The sequence below is a fragment of the Trematomus bernacchii genome, unplaced genomic scaffold, assembly GCF_902827165.1.
Source record: "Trematomus bernacchii unplaced genomic scaffold, fTreBer1.1, whole genome shotgun sequence".
Classification (NCBI taxonomy): domain Eukaryota; kingdom Metazoa; phylum Chordata; class Actinopteri; order Perciformes; family Nototheniidae; genus Trematomus; species Trematomus bernacchii.
In genome coordinates this window covers 4,132,743-4,146,683 of record NW_022987803.1, presented here as the reverse complement: position 1 = coordinate 4,146,683, position 13,941 = coordinate 4,132,743, and the positions used below count along the sequence as shown (strand labels likewise).

The window sequence follows — 13,941 nt, the reverse complement described above, 5'->3', positions numbered from 1 at the left end:
GGTATGGAAACTAAGAACACCATATGTGGTAAATTGTACAGCTAATATAACACAACACATTAGTTGTATTTCCTTTAACTGGTGGATTATGGATATATAGTTGCTGATCGACAGCTGGAACACAAACCACTAAATACAACAAAAATAATTCAGATCCAGTCGTCATGACTCCACTCCGGAGGGATTCCCCGATCATTTCTTACAGTTTCTCATCAAGGGGGTGTCTCCTGTGCCCGGTACAAACACACTGCCTGAGGAAGATTATGTGTATTTCTTTTGTCAGTAACTTTTTTCGGACCACTTATTTATTTATTTTGGTGACGATCCGACCTCCATGCTGCTACTCTGGTTCAAACCGCATCCACCAAACAATATGATTTATCTCGACCTCCCCACAATAACCAAAATCTGACACGGTGTGAGATGTCTTTTTTAGCTGTTCGGTCGTAATTTCCTGCGATCTTCTTCATGCAGTCAGTCAAAATGAATGAATGAATGGGCGTTTCTTTGACTATTTATAGGCAAATATGGGCTTTACGAGTCGATTGTGATTTATAAAGGGAAACAGGCGTAGGAAGTGCCGTACGCACTTCCCTCGCCGGTACGCAATGTTTTGTGAATCGGAAAATGTCGGAAAATGTCTGTACCTATTTTTTTGCTTTGTACTACGTAAGCAACCTTCCCACGTCAATCCTACGCAAGGCGTTATAAATGAGGCCCCAGGTCCTCTGCGGGAGAGAGAGATCGAGACTCTGGCTCAGGCCTCTAATCCTCCGCCAGCCGTCAGGTGTCCTCAATCAGGGCGTCAGGTGTCCCCAATCAGGGCGTCACAAGCAGAGGAGAAACATTAAAGGACCATGCACACCACAGGAGACAACAAGGCAGGGGTCGTCACAGTGTCCCTTGTGCATTTGAGTTTGACACACCTGATAAAAGCTTTCCCCTGGGATCATGTGGGATGGGCTCCATTCACGGCTCCATCCCTCCAGGTGAGGATCGGATGGAGGGGCTGTTCCTCTCATGGCCGCCGGGGGCGCTGTGCCCTCTGCAGCGCCCTCCCTTCACCTGCTATTCTTCTTCACACTCAGCGCAGCGGTCTTTGACTTTGAAACATGGCTGCCTTTAGGGAAACACCATAATACTGCATCCTACAATGTTCCTTCCACCTTCATCATATATTTCTCACAAGAGCGGTCGTTTATTAGTTTGACCAGACATGTCGGATAAAGAGGCCGGTATGGGAAAGGAGAGTCCCGGGGAGAAGGGTTACAGGACCCCCGGGCTGAGGGGCACGCAGACCACAACCATGTTCCGAGCCTTCAACCCCGAACTGTTCATCAAGCCGGTGAGCCCATGGATGTATTAGGAGAACATTAAGAGGAGAACACAGAACTTGATTTATTAATAGTACATGACGCTAACACTGTCCTGCTGGGAAATTAGCATAAATTAGCAGTTAGCTTCTGCGTAGCAAGCTTAGTGTAACATGGAGTCTGAAGGGAACTTACGTAAATATCCCATTTTTTAAATGGTAGTTTCAATTAAATGTTCTTTTTAAGGTTGTGTTTTTAAACGTTTTTTTTTCAATGTCTTACTCAGTGTCACTTGTGTCCTTATTATGTTGCCAGTTTGGAGATAAGTCAAATACAAACAGTGTATTACACCCACACAACTTGCAGTGTAACATTATGTGGTCAAATACCGGAAATATATAAGCTTCTTTATAGACATGTTTGCAAAGTTCAGCCTTTATCTAGAAAATAAAAAACCTATAGTCTAAGCACCACTTATTAGCTTTTTTTCTGGAGCTTTCAACAACACTTCAGTCATCATCAGCAAAAAAAAGCTAGGAGAACTTGAACTGAGATAATTTGTGAAATGCTTCTTTTATACTATTTACACACAAAAAGTCTGAATAAAGTCTTTAGGCGCTTACATTTTTTTAGCCTGTTATAAAAGGAAACTGAGCCATTGCCTTTTCTCACAGGTCAGTGGTTTAAAAAATCTACAACAAGTCTGTAGACATCTATAAGGGATATTTAGTACCTGTTCAATCAATTAGAAAGTGTGTAACAATAATGATATAAGGGTAGCTCATTCTGGGTGAATCATTATTTTGTATTTCACTCACATACAATGACAATGAGGATCCTTCAAACCCTGCTCTGTAACATGCAGCCTGTTGTTCTGCAGAACAAACCGGTGATGGCGTTTGGACTGGTGAGCATCACGCTGTGTGTGGGGTACCTGGGATACATGCACGCCATGAAGGAGAACGACCAGCAGCTGTACGAGGTCATCGACAGCTAGGGAGAGAAGTACATGAGGAGGAAGACTTCCAAATGGGACTGACAACAAATGATCAAAGTGTGGGTGTGTGTATACTATGAGAAGAACATTGTAAATTAAACTGGATTTAAACAAGGATATTCTCTAAATACATTCATTTACCTCTCCAAGACAACACTGTTTAAATAAAAATCGGGCATGATGATCACTATTATGAACATACTTTTGTTTTGGACTGTTGCTCAGAGAAAACAAGATATTTAAAGTAACCTTGAGCTCTGGGTTCTTGTCAAAGATCATTTGTATATATATTAAGACATTTATTTATTGATTAATCCCAAATAATATTGATAACGGAATGCAAAACCACAAATACAATTTGCCCTAATGGGACCTACAGTATATAGCATCCCATTATCGCTCCAACCAACTGAGCAGAGCCTTTAATATCAAAAGGAATTAATGACTTCCTGAAGGCTCTTCTAAAACCCAAAACACTTCTATTTCGTATATGGCTTCGCCCTCTAAGGCTATCGCTATTGGGTAATCCCCCTGCGCACCCGCGCAGCACTGAAACACTTGTAGTCCACGCCCGCCCGCAAGGTGGGCCCACCCTCGGGCTCCCTTCCGGTATAAATAGGAAGGAGGCCCGACAATCTGCTCCCTCTTTTTCTTCAGCACCCCGTTACTGAAGCACAAGAGACACTTTTATTAACAGAGCAATCATGAGCAGCAATTGTGTGAGAGATTGTCCCTCATGTGGCTCTGGATACATTATGAGTTACGACCAGCACATGATGTGCGAATCCTGCCTGGGGCCAGAGCACGCATACGGCTCTCAGCCAGCAGGTCGCATGCACACACTGTGCCCGTCTCCCCTCGGACGACAGGAAGCGAAGAGCGGACGCTCTCGCTGCTGCGGCCGAGGAGGACGATTGGCCCGTCCAGGCTTCCGAGCCCGTGGACGGCGGCCTCATGTCCCTGGAGCCGAGTGCCGGGCAGGTGTCGGACTACTCCTACCCCACCTCCCTCCACGGTTCACCGTACGGTTCTCCCCTCCCTCCTCTCCCCCGGACGGGGGAGACAGAGTCGGAGCAGGGTGCCGGCTTGGCGGACGAGCACGCGGTCCCCTTCTCCGTCACCACGGCGCTGCCGGTGATAGGTGGCATCCTGGGGGAACTACCGGAGATCATATGCAAGGCGGCCGCCTGCAGAGGTCTCCCCGTTCCCCCAGCTCAGGAGAGGTGTGCTCCGGACGATATGGCCGGAGTTTTTTCGCGGGTGCAGACGGTCAGGAGTGACCCGGTCTGGCCACGCTTCCCCGCCATCAGGAGGTATCAGGAGGGGGCGGCGGCGAATCCGAGGATCCTGAAGGCTCCGGTGGCCACATTTGTTCCCCTCACCAAGGTGGAGGGGTTCACAGATGCTGGTTTCCCAGCCACCCCTTCTTTGGAGCCGAGCCTGACGGCGTTTTTTGGGGTGAGACAGGCCAACGTGATCGCCGGACGGCGCCCTACGTTGGCCTCCCCCAGGGACCAGTATGTCGCCCGCCAGGCCGACCGGGTGCACCAGTGTGCCTTTCAGGCGTCGGCGGCGGCGAACAACATCGCGCTGCTCTCAAACTCAGTGGTGACGCTGGTGGAGCGGTCCACCACCTTGGCCGCTGATGAAGCGGAGGAGATCGGCAAGGCGGCCAGCACGGCGCTCACACTGTGCGCGTCCGTCGCTGTCTCCCAGGCGAGGATTGCCGCGTGGGTGACGCAGATTCAGGAATGGACAGACAGCGGCTGTGTGTTAATGTGATTTCCCTTCAGTATGATTTTCCTGGTCACATGTCATCACTCCCAGGTGTGTGTTCCACAGTGATTGCTGATTGCACCCAGGTGTGTGTTCCAAGATGGCAGCACGTTGATTTGTTTCTGTCTCTGTTAGTCTCATTCTCGTTGTTTTTTTGGCATTAACTACCTCTTGTGCATACTGACATTTAAAAAAAAATTATTTAGCTTTTTAGACCCGTTTTAAAATTGGTCTGCTGCGCTTTTAAAAACGTTTTAAAAGCTTTTAAACGTTTTTGGGCTGTTTTGCGTCGTTTTGTGCCGGTGCCTCGCTGTGACTGGATTGTTTGCTCTCTGCCTGAGCTGTCGCTCTTTCGGACTGTGGATTGCTGTCTGTCCTGCCGTGCTGTCGGGGGCTGGTCGACCTGAGCTGCTGATCGACCTGAGCTGCTGGGACCTGAGCTGCGGATCCTGAATTGGGTGTGTTGCAGCTCAATGTTGCCTAAAGCTACCCTTGTGTTCGCTTTTTTCCTGGGATTAATTGTCAGCCCGCATGTCGGCAAAACTGACGGATTGCCTCCCAGCGATGCCTCTGTTCACTTCGGACATTCGGATGGTGGAACCTCTGGAGCGCTGACTACATCGGATAGTTTTTACCAAAAGCTGACGTTTCATGGCACGAAATGCGCACTCCCGTATGCCCTTTTGACTCTGGACTCGCTAATATCGAAGGATCGGAGCAGCCCCGCCCCTCTGAGGAGTGACGCGTCCAGAGCACATGTGAAAAAATCATCTTCCAGACTATTAATATTGTTACTGCTATTACTCTCTGGTAACGTTAACATTAACCCTGGTCCTGAGTGTTTCTCTGCTTCCTTGCATCATTTGCCAACTCCGAATGAGTTTAGCTGTAGGCAAGGATTGGGTTTTCTGCATGTTAATGCTAGAAGCCTAGTGCCCAAATTAGATGTTTTCAAGACCTGGTTTTTAGTTGCTAAGCCTGATATTGTTGTAGTTTCTGAAACCTGGTTAAAACCCTCTGTCACTGACACTGTTATTCAGATTGATGGATATAATGTATTCAGAGCTGATCGTAAGGGCAGAGCTGGTGGTGTTGCAATATACACTGCTGAGAAACTACAGTGCTCAGTCCTTCACTCAATTTCAATTCCAAGGCAATTTGAGTTGCTAGCAGTCCAAATAACTATAGCAAATGCTCCTCTCACTGTTATTGGCTGTTATAGGCCTCCATCGGCCATCATGGATGCAACTACTAGCCTTACTGAATTGTTGTCTAAGTTTTCTTCTGAAATCATTTTATTGGGTGATTTAAATTGGGACTGGTTAAGTGATAAATCTTCACAGTTTAAGCAGGTTTGTGATTCTTTGAACTTAACTCAGCTTATTGATAGTCCCACTAGAATAAACCCTGCCAAACCCAATAACGATACCCTTATAGATGTCATTCTAACAAATGCAGCTCATAAGTATGTGTCTGTTGGTGTTTTTCCTAATGATATCAGTGACCATTGCACTATCGCTTGCGTTAGGTGCACTAAGTTGCCCAAAGCCAAGGGCCTTATTGTGCTCAGGCGCTGCTTCAAACACTTCTCTGAGCAGGCTTTCCTACACGATCTGGCGGAGGTTAAATGGCACTTCACAGCGTTAATTCTATCTGTTGATGTTGCCGTCCAATTTTTTATTGATCATTTTTTATCGATTATTAATAGACATGCCCCCCTTAGAAAATTCAGAGTTAAGAATAGGAACACTCCATGGTTTACTAGAGAACTATCTGATCTCATTCATGATCGAAATAAGCAATGGTCCTTAGCTAGAAAGTCTAACACTAGTGATGACTGGCTTCTTTTTCGTGTCCTCAGAAATAAATGTTCTGCCCTTATTAAAAAAGCTAAAGCTGATTACTATCTGAGCTTAACCACTGATTGTGGTAACACTTTATTTTGATAGTCCATAGTTAACACTTTATAAGTCATCAGTTGACATGTATCAGTTGACATTCAACAGCACCGTTCAAACCGACAAGTAACTAAGCATTAGTTGACGATCAACAAATAAGCAACTAAAGTTTAGTTGACTATTACATTAAGCATTAGTTGATGATCAACAGATAAGCAACTTTAGAGTTTAGTTGACTATTACATTACGCATTAGTTGATGATCAACAGATAAGCAACTTTAGAGTTTAGTTGACTATCTGTTGATCGTCAACTAATCTAGAGTTGACTATCAGTATACTTTTAGTAGGCATTCTCCACTAAGCATTTGTAGGCATGTGTTAGGACTATCCAATTAAAGTGAAAAACAGTTGAGAACAGTAGAAAGTCTATAACCTATCAACAGAACACATACATTCATCCACTAATTCCAACGGTCCTCCCCCTGGTTCACGGACGACCTCCGCCCCATGAAAACCTGCGGTTGACAGCTGGAGAGACTATGGAGGAAGCAGGCTCTCGCCGTCCACCTACTGGCCTTCAGAGAACACCAAAGTGCCTATGCTACTGCTCTAAAAAACGCCCGCTCTTCATACTACTCGTCAATAATAGACAACGGCAAAAGCAATCCTAGAACCTTATTCTCCACTATCAACCGCCTTCTCAACTCCTCCAACACAGGCCCCCCAGCTGCCTCTCCAGAACTCTGTAATAACTTCTCTGCTTTCTTTAAGACCAAGATCGCAGATATCAGAGCAACCATTACAGCCTCAACAGTAGCTCGGACCCCACCCACCTGCTCTCCCTTCATCAACGGCATCACCCTCTGCAGCTTCAACGAGGTGACGTCATCTGCACTGCTAGCCATCATAGGCAAATCGAAGCCTACCAGCTGCTCCCTCGACCCCATACCCACCCCGCTGCTAAAAACCTGTTCGCCAACCTTGGTTAATTTCCTGACAACACTCATCAACAAGTCACTACAGACTGGTGAGGTGCCTGTCCATTTCAAAACAGCAGTTGTCACCCCACTTTTGAAAAAAACAAATATCGACCGAGAACTCCTCTCCAACTACAGACCTATCTCCAACCTCCCGTTCCTTGCCAAAGTACTTGAGAAGGTCGTGGCCGCACAGCTCCAGTCTCATCTGTCTGACAATAAAATGTATGAGACCTTCCAATCAGGTTTCCGCCCTGCACACAGCACAGAAACAGCCCTAATAAAAGTAGCCAACGACCTGCTGATGGCAGCCGACTCTGGGTCACCCAGCATCCTGGTCCTACTTGACCTGAGTGCAGCTTTCGACACAGTGGACCATACCATCCTCCTCCACCGCCTCGAGACCTACACCAGGGTGACGGACACGGCTCTGAAGTGGTTCTCCTGCTACCTCACCAACCGGAAGTACCACGTGGCTCTGGGGGGTTCCAGGTCTGATGACACCGCAGTGACATGCGGGGTCCCACAGGGCTCAGTGCTGGGGCCGATCCTGTTTTTAATCTATCTATTACCTCTGGGTCATATCATCAGACAACATAACATCAACTTCCACTGCTATGCTGACGACACCCAGGTCTATATCAAAACACAACCCAATACCACCAATACTATCCAAACACTAAACACCTGCCTGGAAGACATCCGCTCCTGGATGACCACCAACTACCTCCAGCTCAACAGCAGCAAGACTGAGGCAATCCTGATAGGCACCTCCGACCAGCTTGCCAAGGCCGCCAACATCAGCCCCTCCCTTGATGGTCAGCTCATTTCTCTCTCCTCCGTTGTCACCAACCTCGGTCTAAGGTTTGACCCCACTCTGTCTTTCCAAGCCCACATCAAACATATCACCAAGACCTCCTTCTTTCACCTGAAAAACATTTCCTGACTGAAGCCCTCACTCTCAACTGATGACACCAAAAAACTGGTTCATGCACTCGTCTTCTCAAGACTAGATTATTGCAATGCACTCCTCTCCGGTCTCCCAGCCAAATCCATCAACCGCCTGCAACTTGTCCAGAACAGTACAGCCAGAGTTCTCACCGGTACAAAAAGGTCCACACACATAACCCCCATACTTGCACAACTACACTGGCTCCCAGTCCACTACAGGATCCAGTTTAAGGTTCTGCTCCTCACTTACAAAGCCCTGAATGGACAAAGCCCAAAATACCTCTGTGACCTCATCCGTACCCAGACATCTACCCGCTCTCTATGCTCCAGCCACGCTCCTCTTCTTTACATCCCCCGCACACGTCTCCGAACAATGGGAGACCGTGCCTTCTGCTCATTCGCCCCGCGCCTCTGGAACTCCCTCCCAGATCAGCTGAGATCTGCCCCTTCCATCGAGGTCTTCAAAACCGGCCTTAAGACCCTCTTCTTTCGGCAGGCCTTCCAATAAACTTTGAGCATGGTACACCTGGAGTATTGCCATTTTTATCGCTATCTCCGACTTTTATTTTATTTATTTATTTTTATTTAATTTTATATTTAATTTTTAATTTTTATTTAATTTTGTTTTAATAATTTGTATCATTATTATTTGTTTAATCTCTCAAATTGTATCAGTGTCCTTTGCTGTGAAGCGCTTCGAGATTTGTCTTGGCAGATGAGAAGCGCTATATAAATTCAATTTATTATTATTATTATTATTAATTATATGCAACAGACATGGGAATAAAGCGAAATGTTTTGCACAACTGATCACGAACACTGGATAACTGAAGTCAATACCAGGCTATAAAGCACAGTAGAACAAACACTATATGCAGCATATCAGAGAAAGAAAGCTTTTTTATTTTAAGAATATACTACAAATATAGTAAAAACACTGAACAGTTGTGAAATGGTCAAAAATAAAGTTTGAAACACATTATCTACCAGCTGGTAGTCAATACCAGGCAAACGGAAATAAATCACTGCACTGCAGATTTGAACAGTTTAATAACTATAAATAAAATAAACAACGACACCTGACCAACAGAAGAACATTAAATTATTGATCTACCCTGAGGCCAAGGTCAACCGTTAAAGGTATAATATGTAGGAATTTCCTAAAAAACAATGTATAGATAGAAGTGTGTGATGGTGTCTGTATCTGCAGAGACCCTGCCCTCTGCCTGTATTTTCTCTTCTCCTTTTATTTTGCTGTGTTCAGGACGTTTATGGGCGTCAGCAAAGAGCCTTTGGCTCCAATGTGTGTGTCTAACCCCCAGCCAATTACCAGGGTGTGCAGCTCCATCAGTAAACAACAGCAATTAGGCTACAGAAAGGTCCTAAACTGATCTGTGGTTACCATCCCGTATGTCCTTGATAAGTCTTACAAGTACACCATGTGTATATGTTCTTGCTAACCAGTAGGTCCACTCATAAGGAGAGCTGTTTTTTTAAGGTTTTCTCAGAACGATTCCCCCGCATACGCCAAACTTCCCTCTTGTATGTCTGCCATGCTCTCTCAATATTTTGAGTATGTAGTCCTGTTTGTGGATCAACATAATTCTGGCTGTGGTTGACCCTGACATGCCTGTAGCCCTCCTGGGAAAGACTGGCATATGCTCTCCACTCATCACTCACAACAAGACTTTGAGGCTTGATATGCTTCTTGATGATGGGAACAAGGGTCTCCTTGTTTCTTCTCTTTACTAGGCGAAGAATGCGACGTCTGCTTGCAGCTTTGATCTCGAGTATACCAAACACCCAAGATCTCTTTCTTTTCCAGGTGTTACCAAAGTGTCCTCTTCCATACTACCAAAAAACAGTGTGAACATTATTACAAAATAATCTCTTGACTTTATGTTTAATCAATCTATTGTTAGTCAGGTGTAATTACCTTTTCATTGAAATCTGTTTTAAATTCCTTTTAACACAGTAAAAATGCTGACAAAATGATTTGCTGGAAATGGATAATCTTCTCAAGGTCTAACCCGAAGGTTATCTTTTTTCTCCTCGACAGTTCATGAATTTGTGCTTTTATTTTTGTCACTATGACCACATTAGGAACCACAAAATCTTGACTGAAATTGATTGAAAACAAATCTTGTGACACTGCAATGCAATTCAATTTAGTCTTGACTCTGGCTTTGTGTGAATATTTAGTTATTTATTCATAATATATGTAATTTTTGAGTTAGGAACACCTGTTCCTGTTTTATTTGACTAATATATAAGATAAATACAGAAGCCTAATGCATTCACTTGAGGAAAAAAGGTTTTTCACAAGAACTTTTCCTGGAATTCTGAGATAATAATCTTGTTAATTAAGAAAAACATTATTTATGTAATTGACTTGCCCTAAATTACTTTTTTTTCAATGTGCGTTTAAATAAGTAACACTTAAGCAACAATGAGAACATGTTTTAAGAACTCATTAATTTGTAAATGAATATCACATTTTCCTGAACTTTCTTATAAATACGTTTTGGAAAACTTCATGAAAATGCTTTTGTCAACGCCACGGTCATGCCACGCCCTCAAACGAGAATACCGCTGTGTGAGACTTCCTGTTCCTCTTTACAGCGATTCTTCGGCAGTTGGACACGTGTTTGCGTTGGATTCTCTTCAAATCATCTAAAACAAGTAAGCATACCACCTGAGTTATTAATTACTGCTTTTTAACTAGCAAGTGTTATTTACTTTTCTTGTATTCACTGTTTTGAACGGAACATCGACATGCCAGCGCCATTACTGCTGTTAAAGTTAGACTCAGCCCTGTTGTGCTCATGTAGTCTATTTTTTCGCGCAAATGGTGTTGGGCAAAGTTTGCATCAAGTGCTTACCGACGCAATTATGTGGTTAAGTTAAGAGCACGTATTAAGAATCAACTCCGCAAACTGTTCCCCTGTGCCGTTTGCCGGGCACCGTGATGCGGCCGCGGGGCTCAGAGGCTCTGCTGCATGTTGTGCGGTAAAATACCTCCGCTAAAGCTATTCCCTACTACTTTATAACCCAGCGGTTATGTAAGAGTAAGTCACTAATGCGCCTATTTGATATTAATTCCTTTGTATGTATTTCACCGTTGTTTTACTGTGAGCAATTAATTATCTTTCTACAATCTTAGATGTGTACCCAATTTAAACTCAGTCTGCAGTTACAGCATCGAGTTGTTATTATACAATATGAAGTGCAACTAAAACTATATTTTTCATGCTTATGCAACGCTATAGATGCAAATCCATGTTTGAATCTGCATGAGAGAACGTTAGCTCTCTTCAGTTAAGGTGCATTCAGGCGCAATTCAGTAAAATTGTGAATTGGGCGAAGATGGATTTATAACGTCAGCAAGATGTGTTCAATGTAGTCCAGTAAAATGCAGTCTTTAGCGAGAAATATCAATAAATACAGTTTTATTAAGGAGATGTTTTACTACAACGTAAAATAGATATTAGACAGTATGCAAACGAGATAAAGGAGTGTATATTGAAGTAATTAGGATCCGCTGTGTAGAGAATCATCGAATTATACTGGTATCTACCAATACTATCCTTAATAAATGTATATAAATACAATACCGTTTTAAATGATACTTATATTTTAATTATGTTTGATTCAATTAATTGAATTAAATATGTTTTAATGAATTCTACTGAAATGATTGTTACATTTTCATCATGTAACTATTTTGTTCTTTTATTTGCCTCCCCAGAAAACAGTCCCACCTCCTCTTGAAGACATTTATGGCGCATTTCCACTACACGGTCGGCCTCGGCCACGCTCGGTACGGCTCGGTACGGCTTGGCCGCGTTGGGCCTTAACAGGGCCGACTCACTTCATGCTGTGCTTCCATTACAGTTTAGGAACTGGGGTAGTTACTATAGTAACGCAGTGTAGGCGGAGCCGTGACGTCATCTTCAATGAGAACTCCAGAAAAACAACACAGCCGTTAGCTGTTAGCACTCAGAGCTCACAGCTCCTTATATATGTTCAGAAACTCGACAAAAGTTAAACAAGTACACACCACAGACTGCCTGTGTCATGGTGAATACAGTCGCTGCTTTATTTATGTCTGTATAGGCCGTTGTTGTGAGTGTGGACGGTCGGAGCATATACTGCGTTAGCTTAGCCAATCTCCATCTAGAAAAACACGCATTTTAAAAGGTTTTTCGCCTGCCGTCTGTCTGCAGACTTGACAAAGCATTAATTCATGGTTTTTACTAACCGGTATCAGTATGTTGTTACTTCGGCATCATTTTGAAACGTGTATTACAATTAAATCACGGTCAAATATGTCCATCTTGTTGTAGTTGTAGCCCCCTTGCCAGCGATCCTCTCTCTAGTTTAGCATACTCAGCCCGACTCAGCCCTGTTTGTTGGCCCCGATAGAACCACAATGTAGTCGGGCCAGAAAAGAGGTGAAAAAGTGGCCCCGGGCCGGGCCGTAACTAGGCCTAGTGGAAGCGCAACCAAAAACGGACACGGCACGCTTAAAGCGAGCTCCGCGCTGTAGTGGAAATGCGCCATTAGCCTCCTGCTATCGACTTCAGGTTCACATTAGGTAAGCCCTTGAGTGTGTCAGACTAAAGTTGTTGTTTCAGAGGTTAATTCAAGACGTGTTATGTTTACATACTAATATAATGAGCATCAGGTAAACGTACCCATTTCTATTTTTTGAATCACAGATGGGATGGAGATGTAAACTATGCAGCACTAGTGTCACCACTCAAAGTGATATTTTAAAACATTATCGACTCCATCATGGAACCTTTGGACAGAAACGTGCCTTGCCCTGCATTCATGTAGACTGGCCTGCGCTCTCACTTATCAAGATAAAAGTTGAAATAATCGTCTGTTCTTTTTATTCTAGGACCCATGTGCCACTTTATATAAATCTCTGAGCATGAGGTGGGGTTAAAAATATGTAGTTGGACATTTTATGAACTATATCAATATCATGACTATGTGGTTCATTTTCTTGCAAACCAGCCTTTTCTTTGATGGCTTAAACCCCTTGTAATGCATGTGAATAGCACCTCTGTTACCGTCTGTTAACAGCTAATGTAAACTGTCTCGTTATGATTTCAAGACTGATGTGATTTTTGTTGTTCAGGAAAACACATGGTGTGTCCTGATTTGTACTCAATTTAGTGTTTCATTTGTATATATACAGGGAACAGCAGAGGTCTAAGTGCAACAGGCTCGTGATGCACAGCATGAAGTTATACGTTGCCCACGAGCCAGATGCAGTTGGAATAACCATCAAGTAATAACCATGTATGTTAATGTGTTGTGCTTTTAAACAAACTGGAAATAATCAAATTTTAATAAAATGTATTAACATTAAACATTAGTATTAACAAAAAAGCTTTCTTTCTCTGATATCCTGCCTATAGTGTTTGTTTTACTGTGCTTTATAGCCTGGTATTGACTTCAGTTATCCAGTGTTTCTGATCAGTTGTGCATTCAATTAGTGGATGAATGTATGTGTTCTGTTGATAGGTTATAGACTTTCTACTGTTCTCAACTGTTTTTCACTTTAATTGGATAGTCCTAACACATGCCTACAAACGCTCAGTGGAGAACCTACTAAAAGTATACTGATAGTCAACTCTAGATTAGTTGACGATCAACAGATAGTCAACTAAACTCTAAAGTTGCTTATCTGTTGATCATCAACTAATGGTTAATGTAATAGTCAACTAAACTTTAGTTGCTTATCTGTTGATCATCAACTAATCAACCCCTACCTCACCGACCTGATCCACCACTACACCCCTTCCCGCAGCCTTCGTTCATCAAAAACGAACCTCCTCTCTATCCCCACACAAACCAAGCTCCGGACCTGGGGGGACAGAGCCTTCTTCATCGCTGCCCCCACCCTCTGGAACTCCCTTCCACAACACATCAGAGACTGCACCGACCCCCCCACTTTCAAAACACTGACCAAAACACACCTTCAGATTGGCTTTAATTTGTGAATTACGTTGTG

The 13,941-nt window shown here is 43.7% G+C and overlaps 1 protein-coding gene across 1 annotated transcript; it reads left to right on the top strand.

Moving 5' to 3' along the window:
• Positions 1-1,072: 1,072 nt before the first annotated feature.
• smim8 (small integral membrane protein 8) lies at positions 1,073-2,425 on the top strand. The gene is made up of 2 exons (XM_034150596.1): positions 1,073-1,345; positions 2,194-2,425. Exons 1-2 carry the CDS (start codon positions 1,217-1,219, stop codon positions 2,308-2,310), a joined length of 246 nt encoding a protein of 81 aa, XP_034006487.1. The 5' UTR covers positions 1,073-1,216; the 3' UTR covers positions 2,311-2,425.
• The last annotated feature ends 11,516 nt before the right edge of the window (positions 2,426-13,941 follow it).